The sequence below is a fragment of the Sorghum bicolor genome, chromosome 2 (genome assembly GCF_000003195.3).
Source record: "Sorghum bicolor cultivar BTx623 chromosome 2, Sorghum_bicolor_NCBIv3, whole genome shotgun sequence".
In the NCBI taxonomy this organism is placed as follows: Eukaryota; Viridiplantae; Streptophyta; class Magnoliopsida; order Poales; family Poaceae; genus Sorghum; species Sorghum bicolor.
The window spans coordinates 65121660-65138284 of record NC_012871.2 but is presented as its reverse complement, the minus strand read 5'-3'; the positions used below and the strand labels follow the sequence as shown (position 1 = coordinate 65138284).

The 16625-nt window shown below is 41.4% G+C and overlaps 2 protein-coding genes across 2 annotated transcripts; one reads left to right on the top strand and one right to left on the bottom strand.

Annotated features, from left to right (window-relative positions):
• Positions 843-2045, top strand: LOC8059018 (transcription factor MYC2). Its single transcript, XM_002462635.2, has one exon. The coding sequence runs from the start codon at positions 855-857 to the stop codon at positions 1743-1745; it is 891 nt and encodes a 296-aa protein (XP_002462680.1). The 5' UTR covers positions 843-854; the 3' UTR covers positions 1746-2045.
• On the bottom strand, positions 10430-11929 carry LOC8054858 (transcription factor MYC2). Its single transcript, XM_002460492.2, has one exon. It carries the CDS (start codon positions 11736-11738, stop codon positions 10908-10910), a length of 831 nt encoding a protein of 276 aa, XP_002460537.1. The 5' UTR covers positions 11739-11929; the 3' UTR covers positions 10430-10907.

Here is a 16625-nt window from a genome sequence, read left to right as displayed (position 1 = left end):
TCTAACTAGAAACATTACCTAATGTTTTGCTCATTTTCATGTACATATGGTCTAGCATTTTCCATTATCAATTCACCAACTATTTAAAGCCCCTTTACAATGTAACAATTTTATAGGAATCATACAAAAAAATCACAAAAATAAATTTATTTCTATAGAAAAAACATACGGTATGGAAAATAAGTTTCACGTTCCAAAAAGAATGTTATTAATTTATTATATACTTCCTCTGTTTCAATATAAATTAAGTTTTAGCTAATATATCTAGACAAGTGCTTATCTATTTACATAGCTACTAAAACTTAGGCCTTGTTTAGTTTCAAAATTTTTTGCAAAATCGACACTGTAGCACTTTCGTTTGTATTTTATAAATATTGTCCAATCATGGACTAATTAGACTCAAAAGATTCGTCTCGTCAATTTCGACCAAACTGTGTAATTAGTTTTTATTTTCGTCTATAATACTTCATACATGCGTCTAAAGATTCGATGTGACGGAAAATCTGAAAAATTTTGCAAAATTTTTTAGAACTAAACAAGGTCTTAATTAATTTATTTCGAGACGAACCGGCCGAGTATATATAGTTTATTGTTTGACCAACTCGTGCCATGTTCTCACCGTGTGTTGTGTCGTATTCGTCTGAAGCATAATATTTCTAAAAACTGGTGGACAAGCAAAGTTTCCCATTCCCAACTCCCAACTTCCGAGCTGCCAAAGGTGACAAGGAGCCTCCCTCCCTGTTGGCAACAAAAGCAGGTAGCCAAGGTCCTAAATGCAAATGTATCACTGGCACTATAAAAGCAGATCGAACCCTATATGCTAGTATGATACTACGGTTTGGAAGGCGGTGACAATGGACGACCTGCTCTCCCCATGCTCCTCCTTCTCCCCACCGTCGCCACCGTCCTTCTTCTCCCACGCCGGCCACCACCCAGTCATCGAGTTCACCTCCTGTGACGTCCCGGAGCAATGGCTACTCGACGACGTCTTCGTGGCCAAGAACGAGGGCGACGACGACGTGGACGACCTATGGCCAGTGGGAAGCTCGCTCTCCCAGGACTCTGAGCTCACCGAGCAGCCGCTTCCTCCTCAGCCACCGCCGCCGCAGCAGCAGGCGGAGCTGAGCGTCGTCAAGGCTCCGGCGCAGCAGCAGCGCCCAGGGAAGCGGCGGGGGCGGAAGCCCGGGCCCCGCCCGGACGGCCCCACCGTCAGCCACGTGGAGGCCGAGCGTCAGCGCCGGGAGAAGCTGAACCGCCGGTTCTGCGACCTCCGCGCCGCCGTCCCCACCGTGTCGCGCATGGACAAGGCCTCCCTGCTCGCGGACGCCGCCGCCTACATCGCGGAGCTGCGCGCCCGTATCGCGCGGCTGGAGGCCGAGTCCAGGCGGGCCCCCGCGGCGAGGTGGGAGCCCGTCGTAGCTGCCTGCGGCGCTCATGAGGCGGGACCGGGAGCCGGCGGCGGCGCCGACGAGGTGGTGGAGGTGCGGATGCTGGGGCCGGACGCGGCCGCGGTGCGCGCGACGAGCGCGGCCCCGCACGCGCCCGCGCGCCTGATGAGCGCGCTGCGGGCTCTGGAGCTGCACGTGCGGCACGCCTGCGTAACCCGCGTGAACGGCATGACGGTTCAGGACGTCGTGGTTGACGTGGCAACCCCGTTGCAGGACGACGACGACGACGACGGCCGCCTCCGTGCCGCGCTGCTCCAGATGATGCAGGACAGTGCGGCTACGTACGTACCTAACTAGCTAGATAGCTAGCTAGTGCTAGCCAGATCGTAGAGAGAGCTAGCTCACCGATCGATCTCAACCAGTCGTCTACAGTATCTCTCCCTACGTAACGTAACATCTATCATATATATCAGTCGCGACGACACGTACAAGCAGTGCGAAAATGTCGCGGGTCAGGTCAGGGTAACAAGATGCTAATGTTGATTTAGAGGGTAAAATGACGACGACGACGATGGACGGCCGTGACTAATCCATTGCATTGTGTGCTCTGGAATCTTGATAGCGTGTCCATGGAATAAAGTGTATGTTAGCTATCTACTTGTTGGGCTGATTGTGATTGATGTTGATTTGTTTTGAGAGAAAAATATTATTCTGTGATTGAAAAAATAATGGTTATACTATTGAAGGGCTTTGGATCCTCTCAACATCATCACATCTCATGGTGCATTCAAATAGCCAAATAGGTTACCCAATAATGATTGGTCATGGTGTGCATATATATCCGTACAGTTGGGATGTAATCAGATTTAGGTAAAATCTATATGTGTTGGATGGACTGGGGTAGAACTGTTCTTTACCCCAACACGTGCGCACGTGGATTGTGAGGTGAATCTGACAACACTCAAACAAGTCAGAACATGTCAACAATGTGACTGAATTAAGTTTATTGTTGTATGGTTTGCTAAAATTATTATTGCGTGTATATGCTACTACGGATAGAAAGACACTTCTATAATGCATTTGCTGCCCATGTCAGATTCATATACATGTACCTGCTGGGAGCCTGGGAGCTTCTTCGTTTCTTCAATCAGAGCGGGATCTACGTTTAGTTCCCTTATACATGTACGGTGACGAGCCTTGATCCATTCATTGATAAAAGTAGTCTTCAGGTGCAGTTTAATTACTTGTATACCTTTGGAATCGACGGTAGATATAGAGTACGTTTGTTCTTTTGCTTTATAAATTTGCAAGCTGTATAGCCAAAAAGAAGCGTGTGTAGCCATTGTATATATGACTGACTATGGTATATATTCTCTCCTTCATCGTCATTCAAAGATATACATTTACTACGTCAGAGTGGAACCTGACTTTAGCCAACTGAGCTTAGCAGAATTTTCACCTAACTACCAGAGTTCAAGCCCTCAAGTTAACATAGGTGTTCACATTTTTCTAGATTTATTCTAGGATTTAGAATTCTAGATACATTTTTCTTTTAGTGGTAGATGATATGCCCGTTAATAATAGTCGTATGTTTATGACTTAATCAATCTCAAGATCTATCGGCTCAATCTTTTAAAAAGGCTCGTAGGAGTATACATATGTAGTTTACATGTGTGTGTGTGGTTGTTGATAGATCGACCTATTCTTAGGCCTTGTTTAGTTCTTTACGTGCAATTTTTTGGATATTGTAACATTTTCATTTGTATTTTGACAATTAATATTCAATCATGGACTAACTAGGCTTAAAAGATTCATCTCGTAAATTACAAGCAAAATACGTAATTAGTTTTTTATCTATATTTAGTGTTTCATGCATGTGCCGCAAGATTCCATGTGATGAGAAATTTTGAAAAGTTTTTGGTTTTTGAGTGAAACTAAACAAGTCCTTAAGCAAGATCATTTTTAATCGTAGTCTATTTACTAAGTTAGAATCTTTCGCAAAGAGTTGTAACAATATCAAAGGAATAAATATGGCTACAATTAAGATGGCAAGATATTAGGATTCTTTTTTTTATCTCTAAAGATCTGCTACCGGCTTGTATTTATATATAAGAAGAATGAGCAAGTAGTACATTGCGTGCAACGGGCACACATAGATTTTACAAGATTTCCAGGTGGAAGCCTCTGGGTTCTTGCCACCTCAAATTGGGCATACTGTGTGTCCTAATAAGTGGAGGCAGAGGAGTTACATGTTCGGATTTTCCCAGTAGGAGTTAAATTGCGTCAACTGAAAAGTTATGGTGGCAAGAGAGATAAGGTAAGAGAAAATTTGTCTCATAATTTGTTTTTTTGTCATTTTATCATGTGTCACCTAAAGGCGGTGGTAGAAGCTTCAAGTAAAATTAGAAGTTAGGAAAACAACTGTAAATTACAGGAGTCACAGCTGAAACAAAAACACCAAAATCCATTGTACTACATGACTACATGAGAAATGAGTTTTATTAGTTTTCGTGGCAACGCGTGGAGTTAGTGCCAACTAGTTGTACGGAAAATTAAATATCGAAACTGTTGATTTAGTCACTATCAGGAAACTGAATTTTCCGGAGAGTTCAAAACCACTAACGAATGTTTTCTTATCGACCAACCATCAAGTAAACGTCACACGTTTTTCTTCGTTTGAGTTTGCACGTCATTTTCTTTGGTTTACGGGGTACCAGGGTACCGCCATAAAATTGCTATTTCTTTCGCAATTTGCATTTGCCTCTTGCGCAAACTCTCCGTCATTGACCACTACATGGTTCCAGACAGTGATAGTGAATCATCATTCACTGGTCAAGAATTTGGTCATAATTTCTATAGTATTAGTTAATTTGACATTTTACAATGCACAACTATATAGTAGAATATTAGGGGGTAAAACCCCTCCTGTTCCATATATAAAAAACATATAGTAGAATATTGCTTCTATTATTTATGTTCCAAGTGGCACTTAGCAAAGTGACCAAATATATATTTACCAAGTGTTATCAATGACACTCGGCAAACCAGCCATCAATGGGGTTGAAGCCGTGATGACACTTTTTTTTGTGTGCCAAGGGCCAACCGCGGCACTTGACAAAGTTGTATTTACTATTTTTTTTCCGAGTGATCTTTGCTGAGTGTGCCACTTGACAAAATTTTGCCGAGTGTTTTTTGGGCTTTGCCAAGTGTCTTTGACACTTGCCAAAGCAGGTGAATCTAGTGTGTGTTATAAACGGTAAAATCGAGTCGGATAGATTTCTTTCCGTTATTTGTAGAGAGGTCTTGGAGTCTAGTAGGGCTTCTTCGCTTTGTAGAGAGGTCTTGGAGTCTAGTAGGGCTTCTTCGCCGTGATGAAGTTTGGAAGTTCCTGACTGCCAAGAGGGAAGATAATTTTTTTTGAAAGGATGACAATAATTTTATCATGATTCTTATTAAAAGAAAAAGGGAAAAACAAAAGTGCACTATTGCGTAGAGTTAGCACAGTTGACAAAACACGTGTCACACTCGGCGATGTGGCTTATGCAGGTTCCCCTTTTGTTGTTAAAAAAACATGGTTACCCAAATCTCATTTATAAGTAATCAATAAAATAAGTCTCTTAAAAAAATCTCATTCATGCGTCCTAGCTCTGTAGCTCATAAACTCACATCCGTGCTAGTGTAGTGCATAGAACCAGCACTACGAAGGCGACACAAGAGATATGGTAGGGAAGGCATTCAAGCTGGTTGGTCACAAGAGATGGTAGGGATACTCACTGATGTATCCATTGTGCGCCTGTGGATAACACTTTGGGGACTCTATAGTTGTTTTTTAGTAGTGATGTTTGGGTTGAAAGTATATATGAATCATTTAGTGAAAGCTTAAAAGTTCAGGTTAGGAATTCAATTAATCAAGTAAGATGAGAGTTTGAATGTTCACTTATTAGTTAAATGTTGTGTTCCATGAGAAAACACCCTTTTTATAGCTACCGTGGGCAAGCGCGAGCCCAAATTCATCATTGAAAGCAACAAAATTACCAGCATTTGGATTCGAGTATTGCTACTACTATCGTAGAAGCTAGAAACAAACGAAAAACACCGAGGGGTATCTGCACTGCTTCTTCCCCTATTTCCTCCCAAAACACTCCTAAACTCTTACAACTTTTTAGTTCTGTACACAAACTAATCTAAACGACCAAGCCTTGTTTAGTTGGCAAAAATTTGGGTTTTTGACTACTTAGCACTTTCGTTTTTATTTGACAAACATTGTCCAATCATGGAGTAACTATGCTCAAAAGATTCATCTCACAAATTACAGGTAAACTTTGCAATTAGTTTTTATTTTCATCTATATTTAAAGCTCCATACATGCGACTAAAAATTCGATGTGACGGGAAATCTTGAAAATTTTTGCGAACTAAACAAGGCCTTAACTGACCTCAAACTAACCAAGTACAGGCATTAGCATGCATGCCATGCTTGCATAGCATCCAATTCGAGCTCCTCCAACCAACAGACATTTTAATGTTTTTGTACTTCTTACACCACCGCCCCATCGTGAATCTTCTTTAGCCTTGAATATTTCAGGTCCTGCTTCGCATGTTGATGGAAATGCAGCGCCACGTTCTGAAAGTGTTTCTGCCCCAGCATCAGCTAAATTAAAGTTGGTTCTCCTTGTTCTCCTGCATGCACACTAAGTCACTAAGATAGAGAGGCACACATTCAGCATACCATCTGTCATGTGCCGAGATGGTGCCAGCGCAGCAGCAATATTCAAGGAGCAGCATATGCGGATCATCAGCATGCAGGGAAGGCATGATTTAGGGAATTTATGGAGTTTATGTGACCAGATGGTGCCTATATAATCCATGTACACAGTCCTCATTTGAATTAAGCAATAACAACCAATTTCCTTGATCTCCCTCTTTCTCTGTCAATCTAACCCCCCTCATCACAATATGATTGGGTGCTTAGGGGATAAATGACGCGCCATTACTGATCCAGGCTACGAGCTTCGTAGCGGGGGTCTTGCTACCTTTGGTGCCAACACCCGTGACATCATCTTAGTTTGAGATTCCATCCTCTTATTTTTGAAAAAATGGTTTTCCCTGGCTTTTCAGATTTCCCAGCAAATGGCTTCCAAGCTAAAGTAGTGGTGTGTAATTGTTTATCGCATTGGATGAAATGAATATCCCAAGTCCAAAACTGTTCAAAAGAAGTTGGACGACAAGTACTTCCAGACAAAAGCAATCATGATCCAAATATATTCAGCAAGATTACAATCAAAGAGAGATGATTAATTGATTCTTTTTATTGTTGGTCTTCTCTAGCTTGTCATGAACAGATCTGCTGTTACACAATACAAGAACTCTAATTTTTATTCCTCTCTAGTGTATTCTTGGCAAAATTACTAACAATATCCTAAGCCTCGTGTCACTTATTGTGTTGTGAACCCTGACACCCTCAATCATCACCACCAAGCTTCTCCCCATCTTGTGTTCTCAACCCTGTCACCACTAGCACCTAGTAAAAGGATGGTGGCTGCAGCAAGAATATCTCCATCTTCCTCCCTCTCTCCGGTCAAGGTGCCCCACCCCCCCGGAGATCAAGGCGTGTGGTGGAGAATGGTTGTGGGGCAGGGCATGGGTCCGGATCCGATGCGGGTGGATCCGACATTGTCCCACCAAATCCCTTCATCCCAAATTATAAGTCATTCTAAGAATTTTGGAGAGTCAAACAATTCTAAGTTTGACCAAATTTATATGATAAAATAATAATCATTATGATACCAACTAAGTATCATTAGATTCTTCCTTAATTATATTTTTATAGTATACTCTATGTTACAAATCTCAGTATTTCTGGAGGGGCTTGGTTTTCCATCTAGCTCTAGAGATAGAGGCATTTTAAAAGATAGTTCAAAACATAGCCATCTCTTAAAATAGATGCAGCATTAAAAAATATAACCTTCTCGAAGCAAGTTAAATGAAGACAAACTTTATATCAAAGTTATAGAGCTTGAAAAGGTCTATAACTTATTTATATTTGAAGATTTTTCATTTAAAAGCTCAAGGAGATCTACCTCTTTATAGCTGGACCTTTTGATTTAAAGTCATTTACAGTCTCAAAAATATGATTGAAGTTCTTAAATTTTAAAATTTATTTAAAAAAATAAAATGACCTTCGAGGGAAAGACACCCTAAAGAAAAGTTTTAGTGCTACACTAGATCTAAAGCTTTGCAATTTAAATATTTTTCATTTGAAATTATTTAGAGACTAAAATAGTGCATACAAGATTCTTGAAAGTTAATAGTATACATGATTGCATCCACAATGGATTGTGTAAGCATGGTGGCACAATGGATTGTGTAAGCGTGGTGGTAAGGCAGGCTCATGGTTTTGAGTTCAATCCCCATGGAACACACACGTGCCTATTCCTAAGTTGGTTGGTAGATGTGGTCTCATCTTCATTGTTGGTGGTGTCTTTGCTAAGGTGTGCAGGTTGTGGCAGATTGCAGCCAAAGTTAATGATTTGAGCATCAATGGTGGAGGAAGATGACTGATACTTGAGCATGTGTGCGTGCGGTGGTGTGTGGCATTTGAAGAAAACAACAAGTGGTCGTGAAGTGATAATATGGTGGCATCCAAAGTTTACAATGAGTGGTCGCGAATGGATGATATGGAGGTTGACAAAGGTGTGGAGCCATGTTAGCATATGGTGATGTAGCCATAAGTCCTTCATAGCAATGGCTATCTTAATGCAAGACGACTTTGGTGCAAAAGTTGGAATCTTTAGGTTGCTATGGCTGGGGTCTTCAACGAGGTTGATAAATTTATGTTGCTTTCGTTTAAGGTCAAGGATGTTTTGGTCCCTTAGCAAATGGGAGCAACTTGACGACAACAAGAGGCGGTTATATGTGAATCGTCATGGTTGCTTGCAACAGGCTGTGACAACTAGCCGTATGATGGCTAGTTTAGTGTGTAATAGTGTAAAAAGATGGTGCAAGTAACAATGATAGCGCGGAGACCTAACGGTCTGCAGTAGCTATCCAAGCTAAGCAGTGACGCACTATGCTGAATAACATTGCAAGATGGTGCAAGCTAGAACTATGGCTTGCCCAGCAAGATGATGTTTCTTTATTCTTGGCCATTGGTGTGGTCTCTTAGGTGACGATAGGGAGTTTTGGTTGCTATGGTAAGCTCAATAGATTAGCCAGTTTGTTTGCTTAGGCCAATTGAGTGGAGTTGTTGGTAGCGTGGTTGAAAGTGTTATTACTATTGTAATTGTTGTAATATTTTTCATTAATTGTGCCTTTTGGGTTTGTTTCTACTTTTTAATATAACATGTAGCTTTTCTATTTGATATTTTAAGTGTGTTCTTGCTTTATTCACATTGTTGTGGAACCTACTGCGGAAGAGTTGATGCAAATTGTAATGAATGATCACCCATTGGACTTCATAATCATACCAGATAGGGTTTATATGATTTTGAACATGATTAGGTCCATCGGCCGTTGCAATCCCAATGATGCAGATGATGCTGAGGAGGTGCTGCTTGCTATGCAGCATCATAGCCATAGAGATTGGATGATTCAGTGACCCCACAAATGTTAGTCACTTTTAATTTTATACTCCATTCATTCTAATTTGTAAGTCATTTTATCTTTTCTATCTATGACCTATAAAGTCAGAACAACTTATAATTTAAAATAGAATAAAGTAACTTGTATGCACTTTTCAATCTTTTCATCCATATTTATCTTGCTAGAGGCGTTCTGTCATGAAAATATTAATGATTCTAGAATTTTAATTTTGTTCCAAACTATAAGAGATTAAGAGTAAGTGAAAAATCTTTTCACTAATTAATTTGAAAAACCTTGGATTCCTTACTTTTTAGGATGGAGGCAGTACTATTCTCACAAACAAAATATTATTCCTCCCTTCAAAAAAAAGAAGAAAATTAATGTCATTTGATTTATTTATGTGCAAGCCTGAAATGTCATATCTTTGTGATTGAGGGGATCAGAGTCATATTTCAATTGGTTTTTCAGTCAACAAATCACACTTTCATGATCAAGATGGATATGCTCATAGTTTCTCTTCAAATCCATTGAACAAATCTTGTTGGGTTCCTCATCCTGGTGGTCGCTCATACCCTAACCTCTCCCTCCTCTATCATCGATAGCTTTACCAATGTTAGATCTATCGTCGCTGCCCTCTATACTCCTAACTAGTGACTAGTCTAAGGTTGTGTTTAGTTCAACTTTTAAAAAGTGTGTCTACTGTCTAAAAGTAGAACGTCAATCAAACAGATGGAACCATAAGCTGCCTTTTTTAGTAGCAACTACTTTTGTGTAGTATAATTTTCACAACACCTTAGATTCCTTTCGACTTTTGTTTTTTCCAAATGAATGAAAATGGAGAGATGTTTCATGATTGTTCAAGGGAGATATTGAGGTGGATGTCTCATAGTAGTTTTAACCAAATAGTTTACAACATTTCCACAACACATAGCATACAACAATTTTTATACAGCCCACAGCTGAATCAAATAAATCCTAATTTTGTGGCCCTGCACTAATTCCATCGACCCTTGCATATTGTCCAAGGCATTAGGGGCACCAGCACCATCACTACTCACACCACTATATATTATGGATGAAAGTGGCAACAAAGGTTTATTTTTTATGGAACTATTTCCTAAAAATGAAATCATTTCTGACCTTTTTTCAATCATTTACCGTCTGTTATTGTTGTACTTGTACTTGGGAGAGTTATTTTATTTTCTTGATGTACTCTTTGTATGCAGTTCTTCCTTTACTATCATAGTCTCCCGGTGCATTCTTTTTGGGCCTGCCTGTGATTTCAACTTATGTTTTCCCTATCTTAAATAATTGAATTGAAACTTGAAGGCATGTAAGCCTTTGCCAAATTGTTAAAAAAATCATTGTCATATAAAATTTGAATTTTCTAATTCTTCTAGGGCGGTATATTTGCAACTGTAACTAAATAGTTAAGTTGACAAATTAAATATCAAAAATTTCTGACCAACTAGAAACCTTTGCTTTCCTTGTCGACAATGCTTCAAAGCACCAAAACTGCAACCCCCTCAACCCTAATCACCCCACCTGTGTTATTGAAACGTGAAAAAAAGAAGAAGGTGGCGTTTAGAACTTAGAAAATGATACAAAGGAGAGCCATGTTTTGACTTTTGAATAGTCGTGATAGTGAGCATGCATCCATTTTTACGGCGACATCTAGATTCATGGACTTTATGATTTAAAAATATATATAAGCTCCACGGTCATCTTTTTACTGTAGCGACGAAGAGAAAGTGTAGAGCTGAGGTGCCCCATGCCATGCCTCCTCTCTGTGCTTCAGATTTATCCATGGCATGCATATACCTCGATCCCATACGTCCTAATATCAATAGCATTATTAGTAGAATTAATCTACGAGCAAGTCTGGAGGTTATACGCTTGTGCACCGTACAAACCACGATAATTCGTCGTTTGAACGAGGCTAGTCGCCGGCCTGCAGCCTCTGGAGCAGCGCCATGCGTAGACCTTCGTCGTCCTGCAGCGCGGTGGCAGCGGGGGGCACGTCGACGACAACATCCTGCGTGGTGACGCCGTGCGCGCGGCTCACGCACGCGTGCTGTACCTGCAGCTCCAGCGACCGGAGCGCACCCATCAGCAGCGCGGGCGCGTGGCTCGCGCCGCTCGTCACGCGCACAACGGCCGTGTCCCGGCCCACCTCCCGCACGTACAGCTCACCGTCGACGACGGCCGCGGCTTGGTCGCCGTGGCCGCCGCCGTCGGCGCTGATCCCCTCCCACCTCGCCACGGCAGCGTGCCTCGCCTCGGACTCGAGCTGCGCCACGCGGGCGCGGAGCTCGGCAATGTACCGCGCGGCGTCCGCGAGGAGGGAGGCCTTGTCCATGCGCGACACGGTGGGCACGGCGGCGCGGAGGTCGCAGAACCGCCGGTTCAGCTTCTCGCGGCGCTGCCGCTCGGACTCCACGTGACCGGCGGCTGCCCCGGCGCCCGGCCCCGGCCGCGGCCCTGGCTTCCGGCCCCGCCGCTTCGCCTGGCGCTGCGGAGCCGGCGCTGAGAGGCTCGGGAGCAGCTTGGCGAGCTCAGAGTCAGGGGAGAGCACGCCGCCGTCCGCCGCCGGCATCTCCCACAGGCAGGCGCCAATACCATCGTTCTCGTTCTTGCCCACAAGGACATCGTCATCGAGCAGCCACTGCTCCGGGACTTCGCAGGAAGGTAGTTCGAGAATCGTGCATGACGGCTCGGAAAAGGAGAACGAGGCGGGTCGCGGGGAGGACGGGGAAGTAAGCTTGTCCATGGCAGCTTACAGCAGCGTCGTCGCTACTCTCGCTCCGCTAGCTCCTCACACGTACAGCCGCGACACAGCTGAAGACTGAAGGTGGCAAATGGTGATCCTGGCTTCATGAGGATGAGGTTTTATTTATAACATTGGCGCTCAAGCTCAGCTTTGAGAATTCACAAAGATGCCAATGTCAAGCATCTAAGCATGTTTAGATCCACTAACAGCTATAGCTCGTTACTGGCTAATAGTTCACTGCTAATACTAGGTACCTATTAGTAGGATGTTATTTGGATCGGTTATTAACTAAGAGGTAGATGTATATATTTATGGTTTCGTTTATAAAATACTTTTTTTCTAGGTGTTATTGTAGGGCATAGATCGAGATAGAGACAAATGAAAGGGCAAACATGTATTTTTGCAATCTATATAGCCACGATGTGTTGGGATAGCTAGGGAGGGATAGTTGTTAGGTACTTGTTAGCTGATAGTTACTTTATCTATTAACTAGTTCCATTTGGATCCACTCGAGCTAATTATTAGCATCTAAGTAGCTAAGCTATTAGCCAGATGGATCCAAACAGAGCCTAAGTATTCTATGATGCTTTTAGATGGCATGTGTGTGGTGATCGAAATAAGGAAAAACATGTTCACATATATGTAATAGTGGTTGGTTGCCTACCTAATTTTCTGGCTAGGATTTATTAATACGTACCGTCCTAGGCCGGTCATTGCCGGTCATTATGGGTTTGTTTGGTTGTTTAGCCAAGTACGAACCAATCTCATTGGATCGCGTTTAGTTTATTTTCATGGTCATCAGTTTGGTGGCTACACTAGTGGTAGCCTAGAACACATATTTCGGCATCCTAAGAAATTTTTAAACTGAAATGACCTTGCTGGAATCGGCTACATGTACCTCTAGTCAGACATCCAAACAATTACGAGATGGTGCGGTCTAGGAGACCGGCCGCTAGGCCGGGGGTTAACCGGACAACCAACGTCCTTCGCCACCTAGAAAGGAAAAGTCGAATCTCAGGGTGGATGGATACCATACAGTATATCAACCGCGAAATAAATTGCATTGACAGCCGGATAGGAAGATACTATACGTCGTGTACCTTCGCTAGAGTACTTGATGTACTTGGCGAGGCATCCTCTACTGCGCACATCTCTAGGGCTGAATCACGCCACCGTGGACACGGTCGGAATCAACAACCAAGGACGTTGGGTACCATACCAAATATGTTGGTCTGTTTTAACAGTTAATACTAGTAGTATAATACGTAGCTTTATGCATCCCTATATAAGAAAAGCTCGCCACTCTCCCATTCAAATATGCCCTCAAAAGATTGTTATTCCAACCGCCTTGTTTATGTTTAATGTGCATGCGCAACTACGCGCGTCAAATAGTTTGTTTCTATTTAGCTTGTTCAATTATATTTTAAAAAAATAATTGTATTCAATTTTTAAATTTTTATTATTTCTAACTATTTTGGCCACGCCAGACGTATATATGTTGTTACAAATTCATTCCATAGTATCACTCCATAGTGAGGTATGTCATGTTGAACCGATCCACTAACACATATTTCACATAAAAGTTTACCACGACACTCTATAGGAAAGTCTGTCGTGATAACTCAATTTTAGCTTATGGCAAGACTACCTTTCCACTTTAGAAAAACTCTCTCTCTCTCTCTATTACCATACATGCTATGGATACGACCAACACCAACCCTAAGGTGGCCCACTTGACTCTAAAGGCAACATCCCATAAAAGCAACCACAATGTACACAGACTAAGCAGTCTATATAAGCAGCTTTTGTATTAGTAGACAATAGCTATTACTGTCTCCATAATGTTTCAGCCAACAACTAGCTAGTCCATAAGGTGAGTCCCATAAGCAGGGACGAAGCCAGCGGTGGGGCTAGGGGGCTCCAGCCCCCCTATTGCTGTTGTGCTAGTGGAGTCCCTAGTGTTCTTCTTCTAATTTTAGACACAAATTTATAAGATATGATGGGCCGAGACCTTTATTTTTTAATGTGTTTTGTGAATTTCGTCGTTAATCGATGTTTTTAATATAAGACTATTTCAAGGTAATATATTTTTTCTATTGCGAAGGGTTATAGTAGAGCTAAGTCGATGTAGCACTTTTGTTCAGCCCCTTCTAAATTTTTTTCTGGCTTTGTCCTTGCCCATGAGAGATAAAAAAAAATCTCTTTACAATCTTGTGCAAAACCAAGAAAGAGGGAGAAGAGTGAAGAAGGTTAATATGTTTTATTTTCTATGGGTAATCCATAAGCTTATGAGTACTTTTTTGCTATGGACTCTTTTATATAAAGGTTTCACAATGCTTCAACTATCTGATAGTAAATATTTTAATCCTATAACTACCTTATGGGCATATGGCAGTATTGTGGTTGCTAAGGCCCTCTGCAGGGAACTCCTAGGGTGACGCTCAAACCTCGTCTTTTTGTTTTCGGCATCGCTTCCTACAGTGTAGCTGCCGATGCCAAATTCTCAAGATTATGGAGCGGAGCAAGTTGAAGCTCCGGTGCCTAGCAATTAAAGAAGATTTTTTTTATTCGGTGAGAGAAGGTTTTGACGTCAGCATGTATATGAGTCCTATACATGCACTTAGGCAGCTCCGGTTTCAAATTTGTTAGACACTGCAGGTAAGAAGAGTGATGCCATTTTTTCAGTGCGGGATCCATTTTTTTAGCTCTCGTTGCTTGTTTAGATTCGAAAAAAATTTGGATTTCGATATTGCAGTATTTTTGTTTTTATTTGACAAATATTGTTCAATCATATAGTAAATAGGCTTAAAAGATTTATCTCACGATTTACAGACAAACTATACAATTAGTTTTTATTTTTATATATATTTAATGCTCCATGCATGTGTCACAAGATTCGATGTGACGGAGAATCTTAAAAAGTTTTTGGTTTTCGGAGTGAACTAAACAAGGCAGACCTAGATTGGCTTTTAACTAGGCTTAGGCTCTACAGCAAAAAAAAAATTAACTAGGCTTAGGCTCTACAGCAAAAAAAAAAAAAAAAAAAGTTATCGCTGTTATCTTCTTTACTGCTCCTTCGCTACGCAGTCTGCACAGCTCCTGTACCATTCCCCGTCACCACCTCCATCTCAATCCACCGTTTCTGTAGCCATTGCTCACTGATTCTGCATCGTCCAAAGCCAATCAACCTATGCCACCATCTTTTACCGCGTTTGGGTTCTCTGCTTCCCCACTGCCACAGCTACCATGACAGGGGACAAAGAATGGAGTTGTGTCCGGGCCGGTGGGCGGCTGGGCGCTAGTCAGAAGAAGCTGTGTGGTTCTTGTCGTAGTTATCTCGATCGGTTGCCAATCACTGTTTCTTCTCCCTCCTTGGCCTTACGGGGCAATGCCGGTGGCATTGTGATGCATTCTACTAGCAGCAATTCCAGGTTTATTCGTAATAAGTTTGGGTATCAGACTTGAGACCTTGGATCAATCTTGCAGTACTGTTTGAGGTCAACCTCAAAAACGACACATCTATAAGGATCAAGTGCCCTTGATCACAATTTTTTTTGGTGATTTGTGAAGATAATACAAGCTTAAGACTAACATGTGTGCGAAAGATGTGTTAAGATACATTCTAATTGGTCAAAGGGATGCAAGGTTAAATTTTAATCAAGATTCCGAGTTAGAAACGGGAAAGAAACAGCTTGGACGCACGGTCGAGTTCATAGTCCGGCTTTACTGCTGATCGCGGATGGGATGGAGAAGAACAGGGCCAGTGGGCCCGCTCGGTCAGGGAACAATGGAGAAGATCTTTTTTTTTAGCAAACAATGGAGAAAAGATGCTGGTGCGGGAGGCCGGAGCGGGCCAGGTGACGGAGCTGGAGTGGGCCACTGCGAGGCGGAAAGAGCCCAAGGGGTTGGGCCTTTCAGGCCGTAAACAAGAGGCAGGTCAAAACCACAGTTTTTAATCTTCCGCTATAGCCTTTTAAGTCAAGGTACTACTATTTGTGTTGATGTATAGTTTAGCCGTTATATCTCACAATAGCCCGACTTAGCTCTACTATTAACTATTTTAGAGAAATACCGGTAAAGACCTTAGCCCACTATTTAAAATATTGGTCAAAACGCAGAGAAAGATGAGAAGGAAAAGGAAAACACTTTTTTTTTCCTAATTAGAACAGGGTTTTCACAACTTCTAGAGATTAATTTTAAACTATTCCGAGTCAAAAACTCTCAAAATTTATACATAAATTTAATTTAATAATTTTATTTAAATCCGCTTGAAATATTTAACGTTTCTCAAAAGTATTATAAAATCCTTTATTTTTAAACTATCAATCTAAAAATATTTTCAACACATTTTTTTATTTTATAATAATATTTTTAACCATTTTTAATAAATTTTAAAGATATTATTATTTTTTTGGAATACTTTTAAATTATTTTGAAAATTTAAATATTTTTAAACATATTTAAAACAGATGAAGAGGAGTAGAAAGAAGCCGTAACTGATGAACCAGAATAAGGCGAGTCAATCTAGCCCAAAAGGAGGCCCAAGAGAGCTCGAAGGCCTAACTCGCGTTATGAAGGCCCACACTAGACAAAGTGAGTAGGAAGGCCCCTCACGTTATGGAGAGGAGTACAAATGCAACGTCTTTTTAGGCTAGAGACAGAGTCAGAAGAAAGTAGAAGCGGATGATTGTCTTGGTAAATTTATCAAAACAAAAAAAACGCTTGGGCCTTGTTTAATTTTTAGAAAAAATACAAAATAAACATTGTAGCAATTTCGTTTGTATTTGATAGATATTATATAATTATGGATTAATTAGATTTATAAAATTTATCTCGCAAATTACAGACAAACTGTACAATTAGTTATTATTATTATTATCTATGTTT